At 36.8% G+C, this 17706-nt stretch overlaps 1 protein-coding gene across 6 annotated transcripts in view; it reads left to right on the forward strand.

The window, feature by feature from the left end:
- The window catches only part of LOC105468176 (solute carrier family 39 member 10), a 164543-nt gene extending 146841 nt beyond the window's left edge, over nucleotides 1–17702 (forward strand). For 4 of the 6 annotated variants that reach the window (XM_071073107.1, XM_071073109.1, XM_071073108.1 and 1 more), the window contains 2 exons: nucleotides 8140–8330; nucleotides 14907–15748. In XM_071073107.1, coding sequence (XP_070929208.1) covers nucleotides 8140–8330; nucleotides 14907–15065 — 350 coding nt within the window. In that variant the 3' untranslated portion in view covers nucleotides 15066–15748. Of the gene's footprint in view, nucleotides 1–8139; nucleotides 8331–14906 lie in introns of all 6 variants that reach the window. The other 2 variants (XM_011718228.2, XM_011718227.3) reach the window with 1 other exon arrangement.
- Nucleotides 17703–17706: the final 4 nt, after the last annotated feature.

Below are 17706 nucleotides of genomic sequence, written 5' to 3' on the forward strand. Positions count from 1 at the left end.
GGTGATCTGCCTGCCTCGGCCTCCCAGAGTCCTGGAATTACAGGCATGAGCCACTGTGCCCGGCCATAATTTTTGTATTTTTAGTAGAGACAGGGTTTCACCATGTTGGCCAGGCTGGTTTTGAACTCCTGACCTCAAGTGATCTGCCTGCCTCAGCCTCCCAAGGTGCTGAGTTTACAGGTGTGAGCCACTGCACCTGGCCTTAACTTTCTCTGTTTTACCAAGGTAATGGATGTAAACCATTTCTTTTTTATTTTAGTTGGTATTTATTGGTTTACCAATTTAGTTTCTCTCCACATGCAGTAGTGCTTTGGGTTTTCCTCTTTTATAAATTAGAAAACAGTAGCTTAAGATGTAAATAGTCATTCACATGCAAAATATCTGAGGGAAATGGAGATGGCATTAATTTGAAAGAAAAAAATACTAATGTCACCTTTTGAATATGCAAGGGATTTGTTCATGTGTTTTCTAATTTAATTTTTCTGAAAACTCACCTGGCTATGAAATGTCTGTCATTTGTGCATAATTGTCTTGATTTGTAGTATTTGCTTATTTTTAATATAACTTACCATATGATTTTCTTGAAAAATCAGTAACTTCTTACATAAAGCAGTAAAAATATATTAGTGCATACTTGGTGCTGATTCCTTGGGGCTTGATTCTGCATGGTTTCATTTACCTTGCCAACTTCAGACACATAATCTTATCTCTTGTTCATGCCCATTATCCTTTATCCAGACCAAGTCATCACTGCCTTTGTGGTGTTTTGCTTAGACAGTTTCCATAGTCTTTGTATCTCGGGTTTTATTCTGTTGTAGTATATCATTGCCAGATATATCTGTTTAAATGTGATGTTTTCATATAATTAAAGTCTTTCAGTAACTTTCCTGACATATAAAATAGAGCTGGACTTTATTAGTCACATTTTTTTTCCTCCTGTAACAGGGTCTCCCTCTGTTGCCTAGGCTGCAGTGCAGTGGCGTGATCACGGCTCAATGCAGCCTTGACCTCCTGGGCTCAAATGATCCTCCTACCTCAGCGTCCTGAGTAGTTGGGACTACAGGCAAGCACCACCATGCCCAGCTAATTTTTGTATTTTTGATAGATAGGGTGTTGTCATGTTGCCCAAGCTGGTCTTGAACTCCTGGGCTCAAGTGATCCACCTCCCTCAACCTCCTAAAGTGCTGGAATTACAGGTGTGAGCCACCATGCCCAGCTATGAGTCACGCTTTCAATGACCTTCACTTCTCTCTACCTACCTTTTTGGTGTTACCTGCAGTACATCCTGTTACATGTTTTTCATTTCAACTAAACGCAATTCACCAAATGTGTAGTGTGGGTGCCTGAATCTGTTTCTTTGTTTATACCATTCTCCTACATGGCTGGCTCAAATACTTCTGTTCCTAGTTTATCATGTTAAGAACTTTCAACTTCATTACTGTCTTTTACCTCATGCCTTGGATTACTGTTTCCTCTAAATTTTTTTGTTTGCTTTCTCGGGGTCCTTTGCCCATTTTCTTGTTAGATGCCCAAGTTCTTAAACTGTAGTTTTTTAATGCATAGATACTATGTCTTATACTCTTCTCTATCACATACTGCTGTTAGTCTATCACATACTGCTTTTAGTCTAACTCCACAAATCAAAGCTATCAGTTTTTATATATGAGTAACATGTTGCCTCATATTTAATCTTTCACTAAAAAAAACCACTATTTTTAGTAATAGACTTGGATAATCATGCATATACCTCCATAATGTACTAGAAAAGCCTCTAACTTTCCTTCCTGTTCATCTACCCACTACCCGATGAATGGCGTGTCAGGCTACCTCAAGTTTAAATGTGGTTTTGTCAAATTGCCCTAACCTTGAAGTATTCACTCAGACACAGAATTGAGAACAAGTTGGAGATTAAGGATGGTGACCTTCTTACCACTTCTTTTTCTGTCTGCAATTTCTCATTGAAGGCGTGACACACAAGGGCTGATAACCACGTGTAGGACAAATGCATTATATACATTAATGGCTAGGTAAACCCTTGATACTCAATGCGGAGCTCTGGTAAAAAACTGGAGCGGAGAACTCTGCTTGGGCCAGGACCCCCTAGTGAGTCATTCAGACCTCAGATGTCTACCTGTTTTATCCCAGAAATCAGAGGTTGAGATGTTGCTACTGCTGTGAGAGGAAATGTCAAGCCAGAGTATACTGAATTTTGCCAGAGGGAAACGAGTAGGCTTTCAGAAAAATGTGCATTTTTCCTAATGTTAAATTGACATAAACTGTACCGTACTCTAGCTGGATAGGCTACTAGGGAAGAAACAGTGTAAAGAAATGGCCCAGCTTCTTCTTCTGGAGGTGACAGAAAGGCCTCTGGTCCTTGTATCTATCAACAAGTTAAGAAGTGGTCTAGGGACCATAAATAAAGGAAGTAAGAATATGATTGTGGAGCCTAGTTTTTGTCTTAAGGCACAGCAAAGGGCACTTTTGTACAATAGGACCAGGTCAGTGTTCCTACTCTGACCAGATCATCTACTCTTAGTCGGAGAGAAACAAGATGTGGAGAAGGGCATACACGGTTCTTCCTCAGAACTCCCAAGCACAGGGAAAGTCATTCCTCTGTGGGTTGAGTTAGAAGCACGGCAGATAGAGCCAGGGAGAAGTCCACTCCCCACTTTCTAGGTTAAGATGTTGAAAAGGCAGTATAGTATGTCATATTTCAGGATAATCTATTTGATCTAAAACCTAATTTTACCCTGTTACATTTTTTATTATGAATTCTTAAAACGATTCTGAGATTTCCATACTGATCTCAGACCCTTGGAGGAAAAACATGTTTTCAAATTACATTGCAATACACTGGAGACTGACCCTCAGTTGGTCAGTAATTCCAAGTTCTAGTGTTCTATTTCTGAGCAGATTGCTGTTTCTCCAGTGGTATATTCACTGAGACACATAATTGAAAATGAGTTGTTTTGGAGATTAATGATGGTTACCTTCTTACCACTTACCCCTTTTTCTCTCTGCAGTTTCTGCACGTGTGTTTTGTAGTTATGTTTAGAAATGTGATATGTAAAAACATATCCCTAGAACCATAGAATAACATATAGTTCAGGGAGTTTGACGCTAAGAGACATGAAGAAATTGAAAGCATTTGAGGAAATAGCAAACTCACATCTCATTTTGTGTTTGCTCTCTGGTGTGGTAATGGGTTAAATTGCCTGAATTATTAAGTCATTACTCTGTTTTCTGTGTTTGCCAAACTTATGTAGCTGAATTTAAGTTACAATACTACTTTGTCTTATCTCTTCACTTTTTTCCACCTTCCTTCAATAAGGAACTGTATAAGCATTTGAAGAATAATTTACATAAAAGCCTGTAGTAGGAGGAGGCCATCTATAGGGGATATAATATTGGGGACCATCGGGGGCAGGAGGAAGACAGCCGCTTCCAGGTTTGAGCTTAGGACGGATCAACCACTTGGGTGTCATCTGTACTCTCAGAACAGCCCCCGGGTCTTGGAGTCCACGAGGGTTTCACAAACTCCTGCCTGAATTCTGAGACTCCACAGAGAGGCTTTTGACTGTGGATAGATACAGAATTCTTCTTGTGGATGTTGGGATATGAGTGGGTCACCTTCCATTTTGACATCTTGGTCTGTCACAATTTCCCAAACATTCTTCTTGATGTTGAGTAATGTGTTTCAACTTCAAGGAAATAACATTTTAATAAATAAATATAGCCATGGGGCAAGGGTTAGAAAACTTAGCTGTTGGGTACTGGGTACTATTGTGTAGTATACCAGGGTGATCATTCAATCATACCCCCACACCTCAGCATCACATAATATACCTCTAACAATCCTGTACATGTACCTCATGCTTCTAAAATGAAAGTTGAACAAGAAAAAATATGTAGCCATATTACTAAGACTCAATTAAGAGAGGTTATAGTGTTGTACATTTTTCCTTTCCTCTCAAATTAAGGATTACATAGAAATTTAAAATGAGATTTTCATAATATGTTAAACTGTCCGTGGGAAATTGAACATTCATTGTATACATTTATGTAGAATTTTAACATGTATACAACTATTATTTAAGACAAGAATAAAGAACCTTAAAATATACACGTTTTTAAAAATCCTCAATAGTGGATGTTAACAGATGTTAACATCTATAGCATTGGATCTCATTAGTTTAACAGCTTTGGCAGGCACACCTCATTCATTGTGCTAATGATATCCTTTGTCAGCAGGAAGGAAAGAATATTGATTTATCAAAAGATGAATAGATTTGCATGTTTAGTATAAATCTCTGCTGTGAGGATTCCTTTGACTTAGTTTTAAAATGTTTATACAGGTTCTTACTGAGAAGGGAAATGAGGAAAAAGGGAAAAACATGCTGATACCTTTGAGAATTTATAACTTGAGATAAGACTACAACCAAGATAGATTTGAAAATAAAATAATTCACTTGATACAAAGATAATTATACAAAAATCATTTGTATTGCTATATACTAGCAATCAACAGTTGAAAATTAAAATTTTATAATAGTATCAAAAACGTGTAATATTTAGCTTAACTCTAACAATATGTGTAGACCTACAAATCATCAATAAAAGAAACCAAAGGAGACTTCAATGAAGAGCTATACCAGGTTCAGGGACCAGAAGACTATTGTTAAGATGTTAATTTTTTCCTATAGACACAGTGAATGCTCAGTAAAAAATCCAGCAGGCTTTTTTGCAGAGATGAACAAGCTTTTTAAAAATTTTATATGGAAAGGGGAAGGAACTTAAATAGCCGTAGAATTTTGGAAAAGGGCAGCCAAGTTGATTTAAGATTTACTATAAAGCCACGGTAATCAAAACAGTTGGAATTGGTGAAAGAGTAGACACATAAATCAGTGGAACAAAGCAAAGAGTCCTCATATATATGGCAATTTATTTTCAACAGAAATACAAAGAAAATTCCATGTTGAAAGGATGGGATAGTATTTTCAACAAATGGCACTGTAACAATTGGACATCTACGTGCAATTAAAAAAAAAGGAAGAAAGAAAAATACCTTTGACCCATATCTCACTATAGAAAAAAAAATGAACTCAAAATAGATAATCTAAATGGAGACTCTTAAAAATAGAAGAAAATATAGAATATCTCTGTGTCTTTGGGTTAGGCAAAGTATTCTTAGATACAGCACTAAGAGCTTGCACCATTAAGGAAAATAGTCATAAAATACACTTCTTACAAATTAAAAACTCTTCACAAAAGACAGTTAACAAAAAGGCAAGCCACAAACTGGGACAAAATATTTGGACAATACATACCTGACAGAAGACTTCAATCACAGGAAGACAAACAGCCCAACAAAATAAAATAGACAAAAAGACTTGAACAACATTTCACTGAAGAAAGTACACAGATGAGATTTTAGATGCTGGATTTCAAATTATGGGCTGACTAGGATGTGGAACAGCTAGAGCTCCTATACATTGCTGACGGGGATGCAATTTCTTATAAAATTAGAAATATGCTTAACTGTATGGCCCAGTGACCCCACTTAATAGGTGTCTGGCCAAGAGAAACGAAAACTTATGTTGACACAAAAAGCCTGTTTATGAATGTGTGCAGTGTCTTTTGCCGTAATTACCAAAAACTGTAAACAACCTAAATGTTCTTTGCTGGTGAATGTAGATAAATAAACTGTGGTTCATCTGTGGAATACTACTGAGCAATAAAATAATTTTCTGATATACACAGTAACACGAATGAGTCTTACATGCATTATTCTAAGTGAACAAAATCTAAACTTGAAAGACTACATACTGTGTGCTTCTATTTAGATGATGTTCTGGTAAAGGCAAAATCATAGGAACAGAAAGCAGATTGTTGTTTGCCTAAGGGCGAGTGGCCTAACAAAATTTTGGAAGGGTAATTAAACAGTTCTAGAGTTTAATGGTGTTTATAGCTATAGGGTGTATGTGTTTGTCCAAATTCATAGAAGTCTACATTTTTTAAAAATGAAATAATTGTATAATTATACCATAATTTTTAAAAGTATTAAATGAAAATAGTTCGCCTTGAATCTTGATTAGTTAATTCATGCTGTTTGGTTGTTACTTAGGAAGGAACTAAACCATCTTGCTATCCAGTAATATTAGAGAAGGCAACAAAGTTGATCTATTTTGTACCCATGACACCGTTGTTCATTGAGTATTAAATAATGCTCATTTTTAAATGCATTACTAAATTATAAAAGAAAGCAATGCATTTTGTAACCTAAAAGACACTTCTGTAGTCTGTTTTATATAACCTGCTAAATGAAATTGCCTCTCTAGCACAGTTGGTGTGTGATTTATTGAAAACAAGGAGAAGAAATTTGTTAGGGAAGTTAGGGAGCTCTTTCCACAGAGAAAAAGCTGAGAAAGACTGGAGAAAATTAAACAGAACTCCAGGAGAGAGAAGAGATAAAAGATGATATTAAATCCAGGTCTCAGCAGGAGAATTAACGTATTTAGGATCAGAGGAGAAAAGATGTAAGGAGAAGAGCATTAGGTGAAAACTGGACAATTACAACTTAGAAACCATTGGTAAATAATCTCCTGAGGTACATTATCTTAACTTTCCAAAATGACGCCGCAGTGTTTACTTTGTAGCAATTTGTTGGAAGGTAGAAATATACCTTGCAGTAATTTCTTTATTGTTAACTTCTTGTTGTAGACTATGACCTTGTAACCATGAGAGGTATAGAAGAACAGATCATGTATCTTTAGATACGTAGCTGTTAAGATCCTTTCTTAAGGGAAAGAAACAAACCCAGTCAGTATTCTGTATAGCACCTTGCATATGCTGAGTGTTCAATAATTGATTAGATGTTTGTTCATGTAGTAAGTGAAACGAAATTATTATAGTAAGTAAAGCTAATAATGGGTTTTTTCCTTTCATACCTCTTCAAGGTGTAACAACAAGCTATTGCTTTTGACCCATTAGCTTCAATACTGTTATCTCTAGCATCATTTTGCCCTTCTACTGACACTTCTCTGAGCAATATTTTTTTTCCCCTAATGTTTCAACTTCATTTTTTTTCGTAGGCAGGAGTCAAGCTTGCAGATAATGTTCCAGCTTTAGACAGATGAATAAGAAAAGTGCCTTTCTTCTTATTTAGAGGGAGGGGGTGGCGGGAGGAGAGTCCATTGAGGATCCTTAGAAAAAGCATTTCAGTATTTTCCCTTCTGTGAGCTTTTGTCTTACATCAGCTCTGTGGTTATGGATGATTTCAGAGTTACCAGTGTCACCATTCTTCATCATCACAGTTAGAAACAGACTTTGGAGCATGGCTTAATAAGAACCTGGATTTGCTCTGTTTTCAGCATTGTTGATGCTCTTCGGAGCCTCAGCCAGACATTTATGTGCATCATTGTAGAATCATGGAAAAGTGGTAGGAAGTGGTAGGAAGTGGCTCTTTATTCTTACTACATTTTTAGAATTTTCAGGATGAAAGTTTAATTTTTCTTTCTGGGGAAAAAAATAAATAAATGTAACCATAGCATAAAATATACTTAAAGCACCTGTTATCTCTGTTCTTCCTTAGGCCATTTCCCTTTGAAGAAAGGGTAGAAGTTCAAGCAGGGAGGTCTTGATTGTTGGTTACAAGAAAAGCGGTGACTGTGTTTTTTTCTTTTGTAAAAATTTTACATTTAAGTTATACAGTAGAATTGACTTTTTGTGAGTACAGTTCTTTGAATTTTAACATATATATAGATTTCTGTAATCACTGCCACCATCAGCATCAGAGTAGCTTTGTCACCCCCAACAACCCCTGTCCTGTGCTCTTCCTTTAGAGTCAGCTTTCCACCATCCCCTGGTAACCACTAATTGTTCTTTATTATTACCGTTTTGTCTGTTTCAGAATAGATATATAACCTTTCGGGTGGTCCTCTTTCAGTATTATGCCTTTGAGATTCATCCAAGTTTTTGCATGCATTATGGTTTCATAAGTAAAATATTTTATATATCACATAAAGTATTTTTATTAAAAGTGTGTATCTTTTTAGTGCTGATTTTAGTCGTTTTTCTCCATTCAGATTTGTGTTGTAAATCCTGTGGTTTTAAAACATTCCCATTGTTTCTTAATTGCAGGTGATTTTGCAGTTCTTCTTAAAGCAGGCATGACTGTAAAGCAAGCAATTGTATACAACCTCCTGTCTGCCATGATGGCTTACATAGGCATGCTCATAGGCACAGCTGTTGGTCAGTATGCCAATAACATCACACTTTGGATCTTTGCAGTCACTGCAGGCATGTTCCTCTATGTAGCCTTGGTGGATATGGTAAGATATTTTTTTTTTTTTTTTGTGGTACTAAATCTGCAAATGAAAGAAATCCTTGGAAGTGGTTTGAAGCCAAACTATTTTTAAAAATATAACTCATTTTAAAGGCATAATATCCTAAATAATCTCTTAAGGAAAGACATTTATTTAAGTAGGAGGTTTCCTTTTATGGAAACCAGTTGAGTTGCTGAAAATGTCTGTCCAAATGATGTTACTATTTAAATAATCATTAGTAGTAGAGTTATAATTACAGAATTATTATACTACTTTGAAGACTTTTTGTAATACTGGGGTAAAAGTGTTTTATTTTTGTTAGCAAAATTAATTTTTTGAGCTTGTTTTGTGGCAAACAGGAGAGAAGTACTATTCCTGTTAGGTAAGCCAATCTTCTGGAAGGAAGTGGTATGTATTCCATAGGGTTTATATAATTTCTCTTATTTCTAAATTTAGCTTAAAGTTCAATGTAAATGCTAACAATTTGTTTTATTTTGATTCCACTTTAATACCCCAAATATGTTTGTATATTTATAGAACTAGCAATTAGGTTTTTTTGTTTGTTTGACCAGATATGATGTTTACTTTTTTTTTTTCTGGTAAGATCATCACAGTCTTATTTCAAAATTATGCAGCCATTTTTTTTTTCTTTTTACAAGATAGGGTCTTGCTCTGTTGCCCAGTCTGGAGTACAATGGCATGGTAACTCCTGGGCTCAAGCAGTTCTCCTGCCTCAGCCCCTGAGTAGCTAGGACTATACGTGACTGCCACCACATCCAGCAAAAAAAAAAAAAAAAAAAAGTGTATATATATGTGTGTGTGTGTGTGTGTGTGTATATATATATATATATATATATATATATTTATTTATACAGATAGGGTCTTGCTGTGTTGACCAGGCTGGTCTCAAACTCCTGGACTCAAGCATTCCTCCTGCTTCAGCCTCTCAAAGTGCTGGGATTACAAGTGTGAGCCACCACACCCAGCCCAGCCTAAATTTTTAATCACAGAATTAATGCCTGTTTATCGTAGAAGGTTTCGAAAATGTAAACAATTGTTTCTTTTTGTTTACAAAATTACCTAGGAATAGTCATCTTCCCTGCTGACTTTTAATATCTCATTTCCTATTCTCACCCTCGGCTGATAACCTTGCTTCTGATTTCATGGGGAACACTGAAACCATCAATCCACAAGTTCTCATCATCACTTCTGCTTATCTTGCTGTATCTATGCCTATTTACATTCTTTCCTGTTACCAAAAGGAAACTTCTTAGCTGGTGGTCCTGCAAACTGTTCCCTAGAACTGATCCCCTTTTGCTAACTCCCTTAAATTCTCCTTTCTCTTTCCCACATCATTTCCCTGCTTCTGCTGGATTATTTCTATTAGCCTATAAGCTTCATATTACTTCTCCCTTCTTAACAAGTTTGGGGACCTCTCTTAGTTCCAACTTCCCCTTCAGCTGTCACCCTATTGCTGCTCTCTTTTAGAACATTTTCATTGGTTTGGTTTGTTTGGTTGGTTTTGTTTTGGGTTATTTTTTGAGACAGGGTCTCACTCTGTTACCCAGACTGGAATGCAACGGTGCAATCATAGCTCATTGCAGCCTCGACTCCCCAGGTTCAAGTGATCCTCCTGCCTCTACCTCCTGAGTAACTGGGACCACAGGTGCACACCACCATGCCTAATTTTTTTTTTTTTTTTTTAGACATGGAGTCTCACTATCTTGCCCAGGCTGGTCTTGAATGCCTGGCCTCAAACAATGCTCCAGCCTCAGCCTTCCAAAGTGCTGAGATCATAGGTATGAGCCATCATGCCATGCCCATTGTTTATTTTTAAATTTTTCTCTGTTTTTGAGCCAAACCTAATGAGGTTTTCCCCCGACTTTTCTGCCAGAACTGCTTTTGTCAAATTAACCATTGACCATGGCATCGCTAAGTCTACTAGTCATTTTCCAGTCTTCATTTTTCTTGTCATAACAGCAGAACTTGACAGTTGGTCATTCTCTTTTCTTTGAAATGCTTTTATGTCAGTAGGCTTATGTTTCTTTGTTTATTTGTTGTGAGACAGTCTTGCTGTGCTGCCCAGGCTGGAGTGTAGTGGCATGATCTCAGCTCCCTACAACCTCCACCTCCTGGGTTCAGCGATTTTCCTGCCCCAGCCGCCCAAGTAGGGGCGATGACAGGCATGTGCCATCACGCCCAGTCTTTTGTCAGTAGGTTTCTATAACACCACAATTTCCTGGCCTTTTCTCCACCTTGCTGGCTTTTCTCAGACTCTATACTGGATCCTCCTCTTCTCCCCCTGCATCTAAATGTTGGCAAAAGACATAAGTAATTTTATCTAATTTCCTGGCTTTAAATATTTATTGGCTGATGATTCCTAAATTCGTATCTTTAGTATAGGCCTTTCCTTTAACTCCAGACTAATCCAAGTGTACTTGAATGTCTACAAGGCATTGTGCACTTGGCATGTTCAGAACAGCTCTTGACATTGCCAGCACTACTCCTTGACCAGCCTGTTTTGTAGAATTCTCTGTCTCAGAAATGATGATACTTCTGTTCTTCTAGTTGCTCAAAAAACCTGAGTGTTATCCTTTGACTCAACTTTTTGCCCTCCCACATCTTGTTTGCCAGAAAGCCCTGAGACCTCTTTCGCCTAACCACCTGTACCCTCATCATTTTCATCCAAGCCACCACCATCTTTCTCTTTTTAACTGCTCTCCCTGCTCTGCCCTTGCCCTGCCTTCCAACTCTGTATCAGCTCAACTAGAGTGATCCTTTTAAGTCATAGATCACATCATCCCATTTGTATGCTTCACATTGTGGTTTTTCATCCCATTCAGGGTAAAAGTCCTAAAGTTCTTTCTTTGACTTGCAAAGTTTTTCATCATCCTTGAACATTTCCACTCCCTTGTCCTCCTCAGTTTTCCTATCCTTACTTCAAATCCTCCCACTCTCCCCAAGGGACACTTTGCGTCAGGGCTGTGGCACCTGCTGATTACCCCTCCGGAATAGTTTTCCTGCAGACATCCTCATGGCTAGCTCCTGCTTAGGAGGCATCTTATCTAAAATTTAAATCTCCCCTTCAACATTTCATATCCTCTATCCCTGCTTTACTTTTTCTCCACTGTACGTGTATCTCAACCTATTAACGCCATTTTACTTATTTATTGTGTTCCTTGTCTTCCCCACTAAGATGTCAGCTCTGGGAGGACAGGCATTTTTGTCTTACTTTATATACTACTGGAAATTTAGTTTATAGTTAGTATTCCCTTTCATCTGTAACACTAGAAATTTACAGATACAAGAAGAATGAGTCTTTACAGAAAGGATTTATAGTTTAACGCAGAAGAAAAGTAGTCATTAATTACAGTTATTTTCATACATGTTATGATAGAGTTTTGCACCATGTTTGTGGAACTACAGAGAGGCCGGCAAAAAAGATGGGGAATAGAAAGTTTTTCTGTCAAAAAATCCGAGCTGAGTTCTAAAGAATGGAGTTTATTAGAAGCAAGGGGAAGGGTCGTATGAGGAAGCTGAATGATTTATAACATCATTCCTTTGAACAGTAAGTCTGTAGCTAGGACTATATTCTGAGGAAATAACATGACTACTACTGATAAACAAACAAATATAAAACCTCACTACTTGGTTCTTTGCAGTAGTATTTATAATGTCATAATTATATTGGAAACACTCTAAATGTTCAAGAGAAAGGGAAGAAACCATCCACATATATTTTGTGAGATTTTAATGACACAGAAATTGGGTATTTTCTAATGTTAAAGTAGGAAAAAATGGATCCACATTGTCATCAGGTAGGTGTTGGCCATATCCTGACAGTCACACAACAGGCCATACCAAAAAGATGGGAGTTTATCTTGTAAACTTTGGAGAGCCATTAAAAAGTGTAAGCAGTAGAGTGACATGATCACATTTTTGTTTCAGAAAGACCACTTTGGCACTGTGGAGGAAGACTTTTATTGATTTAAAGCCATTCAATAAGATATCAACAGTACCAGAAGTTTTAGTTTGAGATACCTATAGGATATCCAGGTAGAAGTATCCAGTTGTAGAGGACTTTGAGTGGTGCTGTTTATCAATCAGTATTGAAGCATTTTGTATAATATTTTAAACAAGTATGGCCATACCCATAGGTGTTGATTGACTCTTAGCTGTGGTTGTGACAAACAGTGTGGGTGTTGACATTCAGGTTAGAATTAAATGTGGCAAAGCTATAGTTCCTATTCTAGTTGGTATGTATATATATCTAGTGGGCATATTTCTGTAAAACATCCTGCATATTGTTTATGCTTAAGTATTTAAGGAAAGTCATAATGAAAAATCTTTGTAACAATAAAAACTTGGGGGAAGGAGGAAAAAGGATAGAATAAAATAGTCTTCTTACTAGAACCATATGTAGGAAGCTGTCAGTTTGAAGGGCCAGATAGTAAATGGTTTAGGCTTTGGGGACCATATGGTTTCTGTCACAGTTATTCAGCTCTGCCATTGTAGTGAGTGGTTCCTGTGACAGCGCCTCTGCTGTTGTAGCACAAAGGCTGCCACAGACAATGTGTAAATGAATAGGCATGGCCAGATTCAGTATGGTTTGCCAACTCTTAGACCATTAGTTGATTTGATAAAGTGATTTTGTGAATGGTTTGGACAAGAAAATAATCTTTACTAGCTATTATATACCATTTCTGTAGACTTTTAAACAGAATTTATGATAGCATGCTGTAGGTCTTAAATATGACCTTTAGAAGATGGCTAAAATATACCGTAGCACCGTCAGAGCATGGTGGTTGGATTAATTGTACCCATTATTTAATAACAAATAATGATGTTTCTTCCTAGACAGGAAGAAGTATGAATTAAGAATTACGTGACTTAACACTAGATTTCTCCTCCCTAAACCCCAAAGCACCAAGATACTGTTTTGGAGTAAAACGTAGTGTCCCAGAGAGTAGCATATCAGTGTCATCTTTCTGTAGATATTGATTGCACATTTGAACTATGTTTGCAGAAAAGTGAAAGTAAAAATTGGAAGTAGCAATTCTTTCACAATTTTAGATTAGGTTTGGGTGGAAAGAATGTATGCCTATAATGATGCAAATGTATTTCTTCCACAAATCTTATTTACTTAGACAAATTAGAGGAATTTAATTTTTATATTTTGAATCTACAGATTACTCTTAGATGTAGTAGTATGTGGTATGCTTTAGAAATTGAAGTATATAAACTTTTCTTTTTTTTTTTGAGACGGAGTTTTGCTCTTGTTGCCCAGGATGGAGTACAGTGGTGCAATCTCACCTCCACCTCCTGGGTTCAAGCAATTCTCCTGCCTCAGCCTCCCAGGATTACAGGCATGCACCACCACACCCAGCTAATTTTGTATTTTTGATAGAGATGGGGTTACTCCATGTTGGTCAGGCTGGTCTCAAACTCCCAACCTCAGTTGATCTGCCTGCCTTGGCCTCCCAAAGTGCTGGGATTACAGGCATGAGCCACCACGCCCAGCCGTGTATAAACTTTTCAAAGCACTATGCCTTCAAAGATGTGACAATTTTCAGAATTTTGACATTTTATCCATATTAAGAGAATAGAGTACACTGTGAGGGCAGTGTGTATGACTTGGTACTAGTTATGCTGGATAGCTCTGCTAGGTTATTTTCTGTGTCTGTTACTGGAATGAAAGCAGTGGCTTAAGGGCATAGAATGGCGATTTGGATTTGTCCCCAAGCATCTCTTTGCTGTCATGTGCAGTGGGAAGTGAGAATTTCAAGTGGAAAAGAGTGAAGAAGTGAAACCATTTTGAATTAGTTATTTCCCAAAAGAATCTTCCTTTTTTTAAATTTTTATTTTTATTTTTATTTTTTTTGAGATGGAGTTTTGCTCTGTTGCCCAGGCTGGAGTGCAGTGGTGTGATCTCGGCTCACTGCAACCTCTGCCTTCTGGGTTCAAATCATTCTCCTGCCTCAGCCTCCCGAGTAGCTGGGACTACATGTGCGCCCCACCACGCCTGGCTAATTTTTCTATTTTTATGGGTTTCACCATATTGGCCAGGCTAGTCTCGAACTCCTGACCGCATGATCCGCCCACCTCGGCCTTCCAAAGTGCTGGGATTTCCAGGCATGAGCCACCATGCCCAGCTCAAGAATCTTTCTTAGTGAGTTTAAGATACATTAGTAAATGTGGGAATTGTGGTGATCTTTTTTTCTGAGTGTCTTATTGGTAATAAGTTGCTTTTATACTTTAGCATAAAGTAAAATGTCAGAATTTATAAGGTCATTGGATAGTAACTGGTTGAAAAATGACTAATGTGTATATTTTAAGTGTTTGTTGTGGGGGATGATGATGAGGAGGGAACAGAGTTAGTATTTCCTTAATGACTAGCGAAAGCATAAAATTTCTTCAGTATTTGACTAAAATACATCTGGTGGGTAGCATTGTGTTCAATAAAATAATTATTTTGTCTGTAGTTACACTTTAGTGATTTATTTTCTTAAGTAGGAAAATGGTTTTAAAAACTTTTGAGCAGAAGTATTATACAAAGTTTAATGTGAAGATTTGTTTTTCTAGCTTCCAGAAATGTTGCATGGTGATGGTGACAATGAAGAACATGGCTTTTGTCCTGTGGGGCAATTCATCCTTCAGAATTTAGGATTGCTGTTTGGATTTGCCATTATGCTGGTGATTGCCCTCTATGAAGACAAAATTGTGTTTGACATCCAGTTTTGACCTTTCCCAGTAATCACTGTTGATTACGAGAACGTTACCATGCAGCTTTGCATCTGTTCCTTGTACTGTATGCACGTTGCTCAAAGGAAAGTCAGTGGCTTGCACTACTTACAAGTTTCGTAGATTTGAGCCTAACCACAAAAGGCCGGTGCTTAGTACTGTTTTCCCTGCACGTAGGGGTCTTTTAAAAATAAAAAGCTTGTGATAAAGAGAGGAGAATATGGGACTCCATGAACCAGTGTTGATGTTTGATTAAGACTTTTCACAAAATAATCATATAAAACACTAGTCTCTTTATTAGTAGAAACTTCTGTGGCTATGCAGAAATAGAGATCGAACCAAAAAAAATCATTTAACTTTAAAAATATTTTAAATGGACTTTGGGGAGACATTTTTTGTGTGTTTTAAGAATGAATTGTAGTGTTCTTTAATTCAGCTACATATATACATGTGGTGATAGGGATCAACTTGACACAGCTTTGAAGCTGCATAAAGTAGACATAGGAACTAGAGGAAAGCTCAGGCTGCATTAGAGTATGAATTTAGCATTGGGAAAAGCCCTTATTCTTGAATCTAGAGTTACTATTTTTGTATATATTTGCATAGTGTTTAAACCTGCAGCCTAAACTACTGAAATTTGTGATTGTATGTTTGTGTGAGCTTCGGTTTAATGAAAGATTCATAATGGTTCTTTGTATTATTATAATACTTGGTGTTGGGGTGTTCTTTCTGTTTTGTTTTGTTTTTTACTTTAATTTTGTTTTTGTTTTGTTTTGTTTTGTTTTGGTAGGGGGAGGTGAGGGTTTGGAGCATGTGGTCAATGTTCTCTTTTTAAACAATTGTAACTCTCTAGAAAATATCAAAGAAATGAACCAAACATGGTTTAAATAGTTGATTTTCCTATTTTAACAGTACCAACTAGTTAATTGGGAAATGTAAGTTCTGAATGTTCACGTTGCTTTACCAGTTTGGCATTGGAACCAAGAGCATATGCCGTGGCTGGCTACAAGGTCATAAAGCAGAAAATCAAAGTTTACCATGTCTGTAATCTGTACCTGAAGTGTCAATTTAGAACAGTGACTAGGATAAACTCCGTTATTGCCATGGCTGTCATGGTACCCAAGTGACTTGGAAGACACATTTAAATTACTCAGCTGAAATCACCTGATCATCTTGTGCCAAGATATGCTGTTGGTGCCTGATAGAGGTTAGTCTCTTTTTTAGGTGCCCTGTTCTCCTAACGTTAATTGTGAATGATTTGTGAGAAGTGCAAGCCATGTTTATCCTGAAATTTTACTTAATAATTTGTATTACTAGTCATATGCATGTAGCTTTCTGTTTACATCCTATGCCACATGGTCTTCATTTATGCCAGGTAAACTGTATTTGAACTATGTGCAGCTAGCTTTGTTTTAATCTGCTTGGCAACCAGTGTAGCTGCTGTAACAATCTTATTGTTCAAATATATAAGAGCCAAACTCTTTTCCATTCCATCTAAAATATTTTCATTTAGTACTCTTCTTTCCTCCTACTCTATGAACTTTAAAACAAAAACAAAACTGAGAGCAGCACATGCATCCAGGTATTTACAGATTATTGCCAGTGTTTCTTCTGTATGCTGTAAGCAAGGGAGCTTAGGTGTTCTTTAATTTATGCTTGAATCTGAAAAATTATTTCTGACTTACTCCATGGCCTCCTTATAATAAGTAGAAGTTTTATACATAGATTATTTTCAGCACTGGGCACTGAATTAGGACAGTCCTCATCTCATTGCTTGGCCCTTCAAGCAACCTAGCTAAAAGGTGCTGATATTTTATTTAGTACTGCCAACTTCAAGTGATTCATGTATCTTGATTTCTGAACCAAGATACATTTATAGTTCATTTTTGGGTTTTTATACCCAAATAGGATTCTGCATTCCAGCATTAAATCTGCTTCATTTTAGAACTTTTATAAAAGCAACAGCTGGAATATACTCCCAGTTTTAAAATACCTGATTTAAAGCAAGTGGGTTATGCTGAAGTATATAAAGTTTTATATTCTCTCAAATATTGTATTATCTTTATTTGCCAGATTTTACAAATCTTTTAAGAGGGCTGTAACAGTTGCTGCTAGTATTAGGGTTCCACCAGTATTTAGTTTTCACATCATTCTAATGTATAGTTTCAAGTCTTACTAGACAATCTGAATTCCACTACATTTCTGTTGGCTCCAACATTCCTTTTAGCTTGACCAGTCTAATTTAAAGTGTGTTTGTTGGAGGTCATTAATGTTACTTGTACAATGCTGTCACTGTGTGACATCCATATGAATTTTGGTATATATCACATTGCATTCAATCAGCTGTGATTATGCTTAGAAATACTATAGTAACTAGATGCAGTGTGAATTTTTTCCATTAACAAACAATAAAAGTCAGTGGCTTAAATGTGATTATGGTCCTGCAAGGTGATTCTTGCTAAAATATCTAAAACTTTTGTTTTGTTTTAACTGAATCATTTTTTTGTAACTTAAAAAGCTGGAAAATATCAAATGCTGTTTTTTTTTTCATTGTCAACAGTGGTGTGTCATTTTATGTATGTTCCTAATGCTTATGGAACTCCTCCAAAATAAAGTTACTCAGAGAGAGCAAATATGCCAA

Source organism: Macaca nemestrina, chromosome 11 (genome assembly GCF_043159975.1).
Source record: "Macaca nemestrina isolate mMacNem1 chromosome 11, mMacNem.hap1, whole genome shotgun sequence".
Classification (NCBI taxonomy): domain Eukaryota; kingdom Metazoa; phylum Chordata; class Mammalia; order Primates; family Cercopithecidae; genus Macaca; species Macaca nemestrina.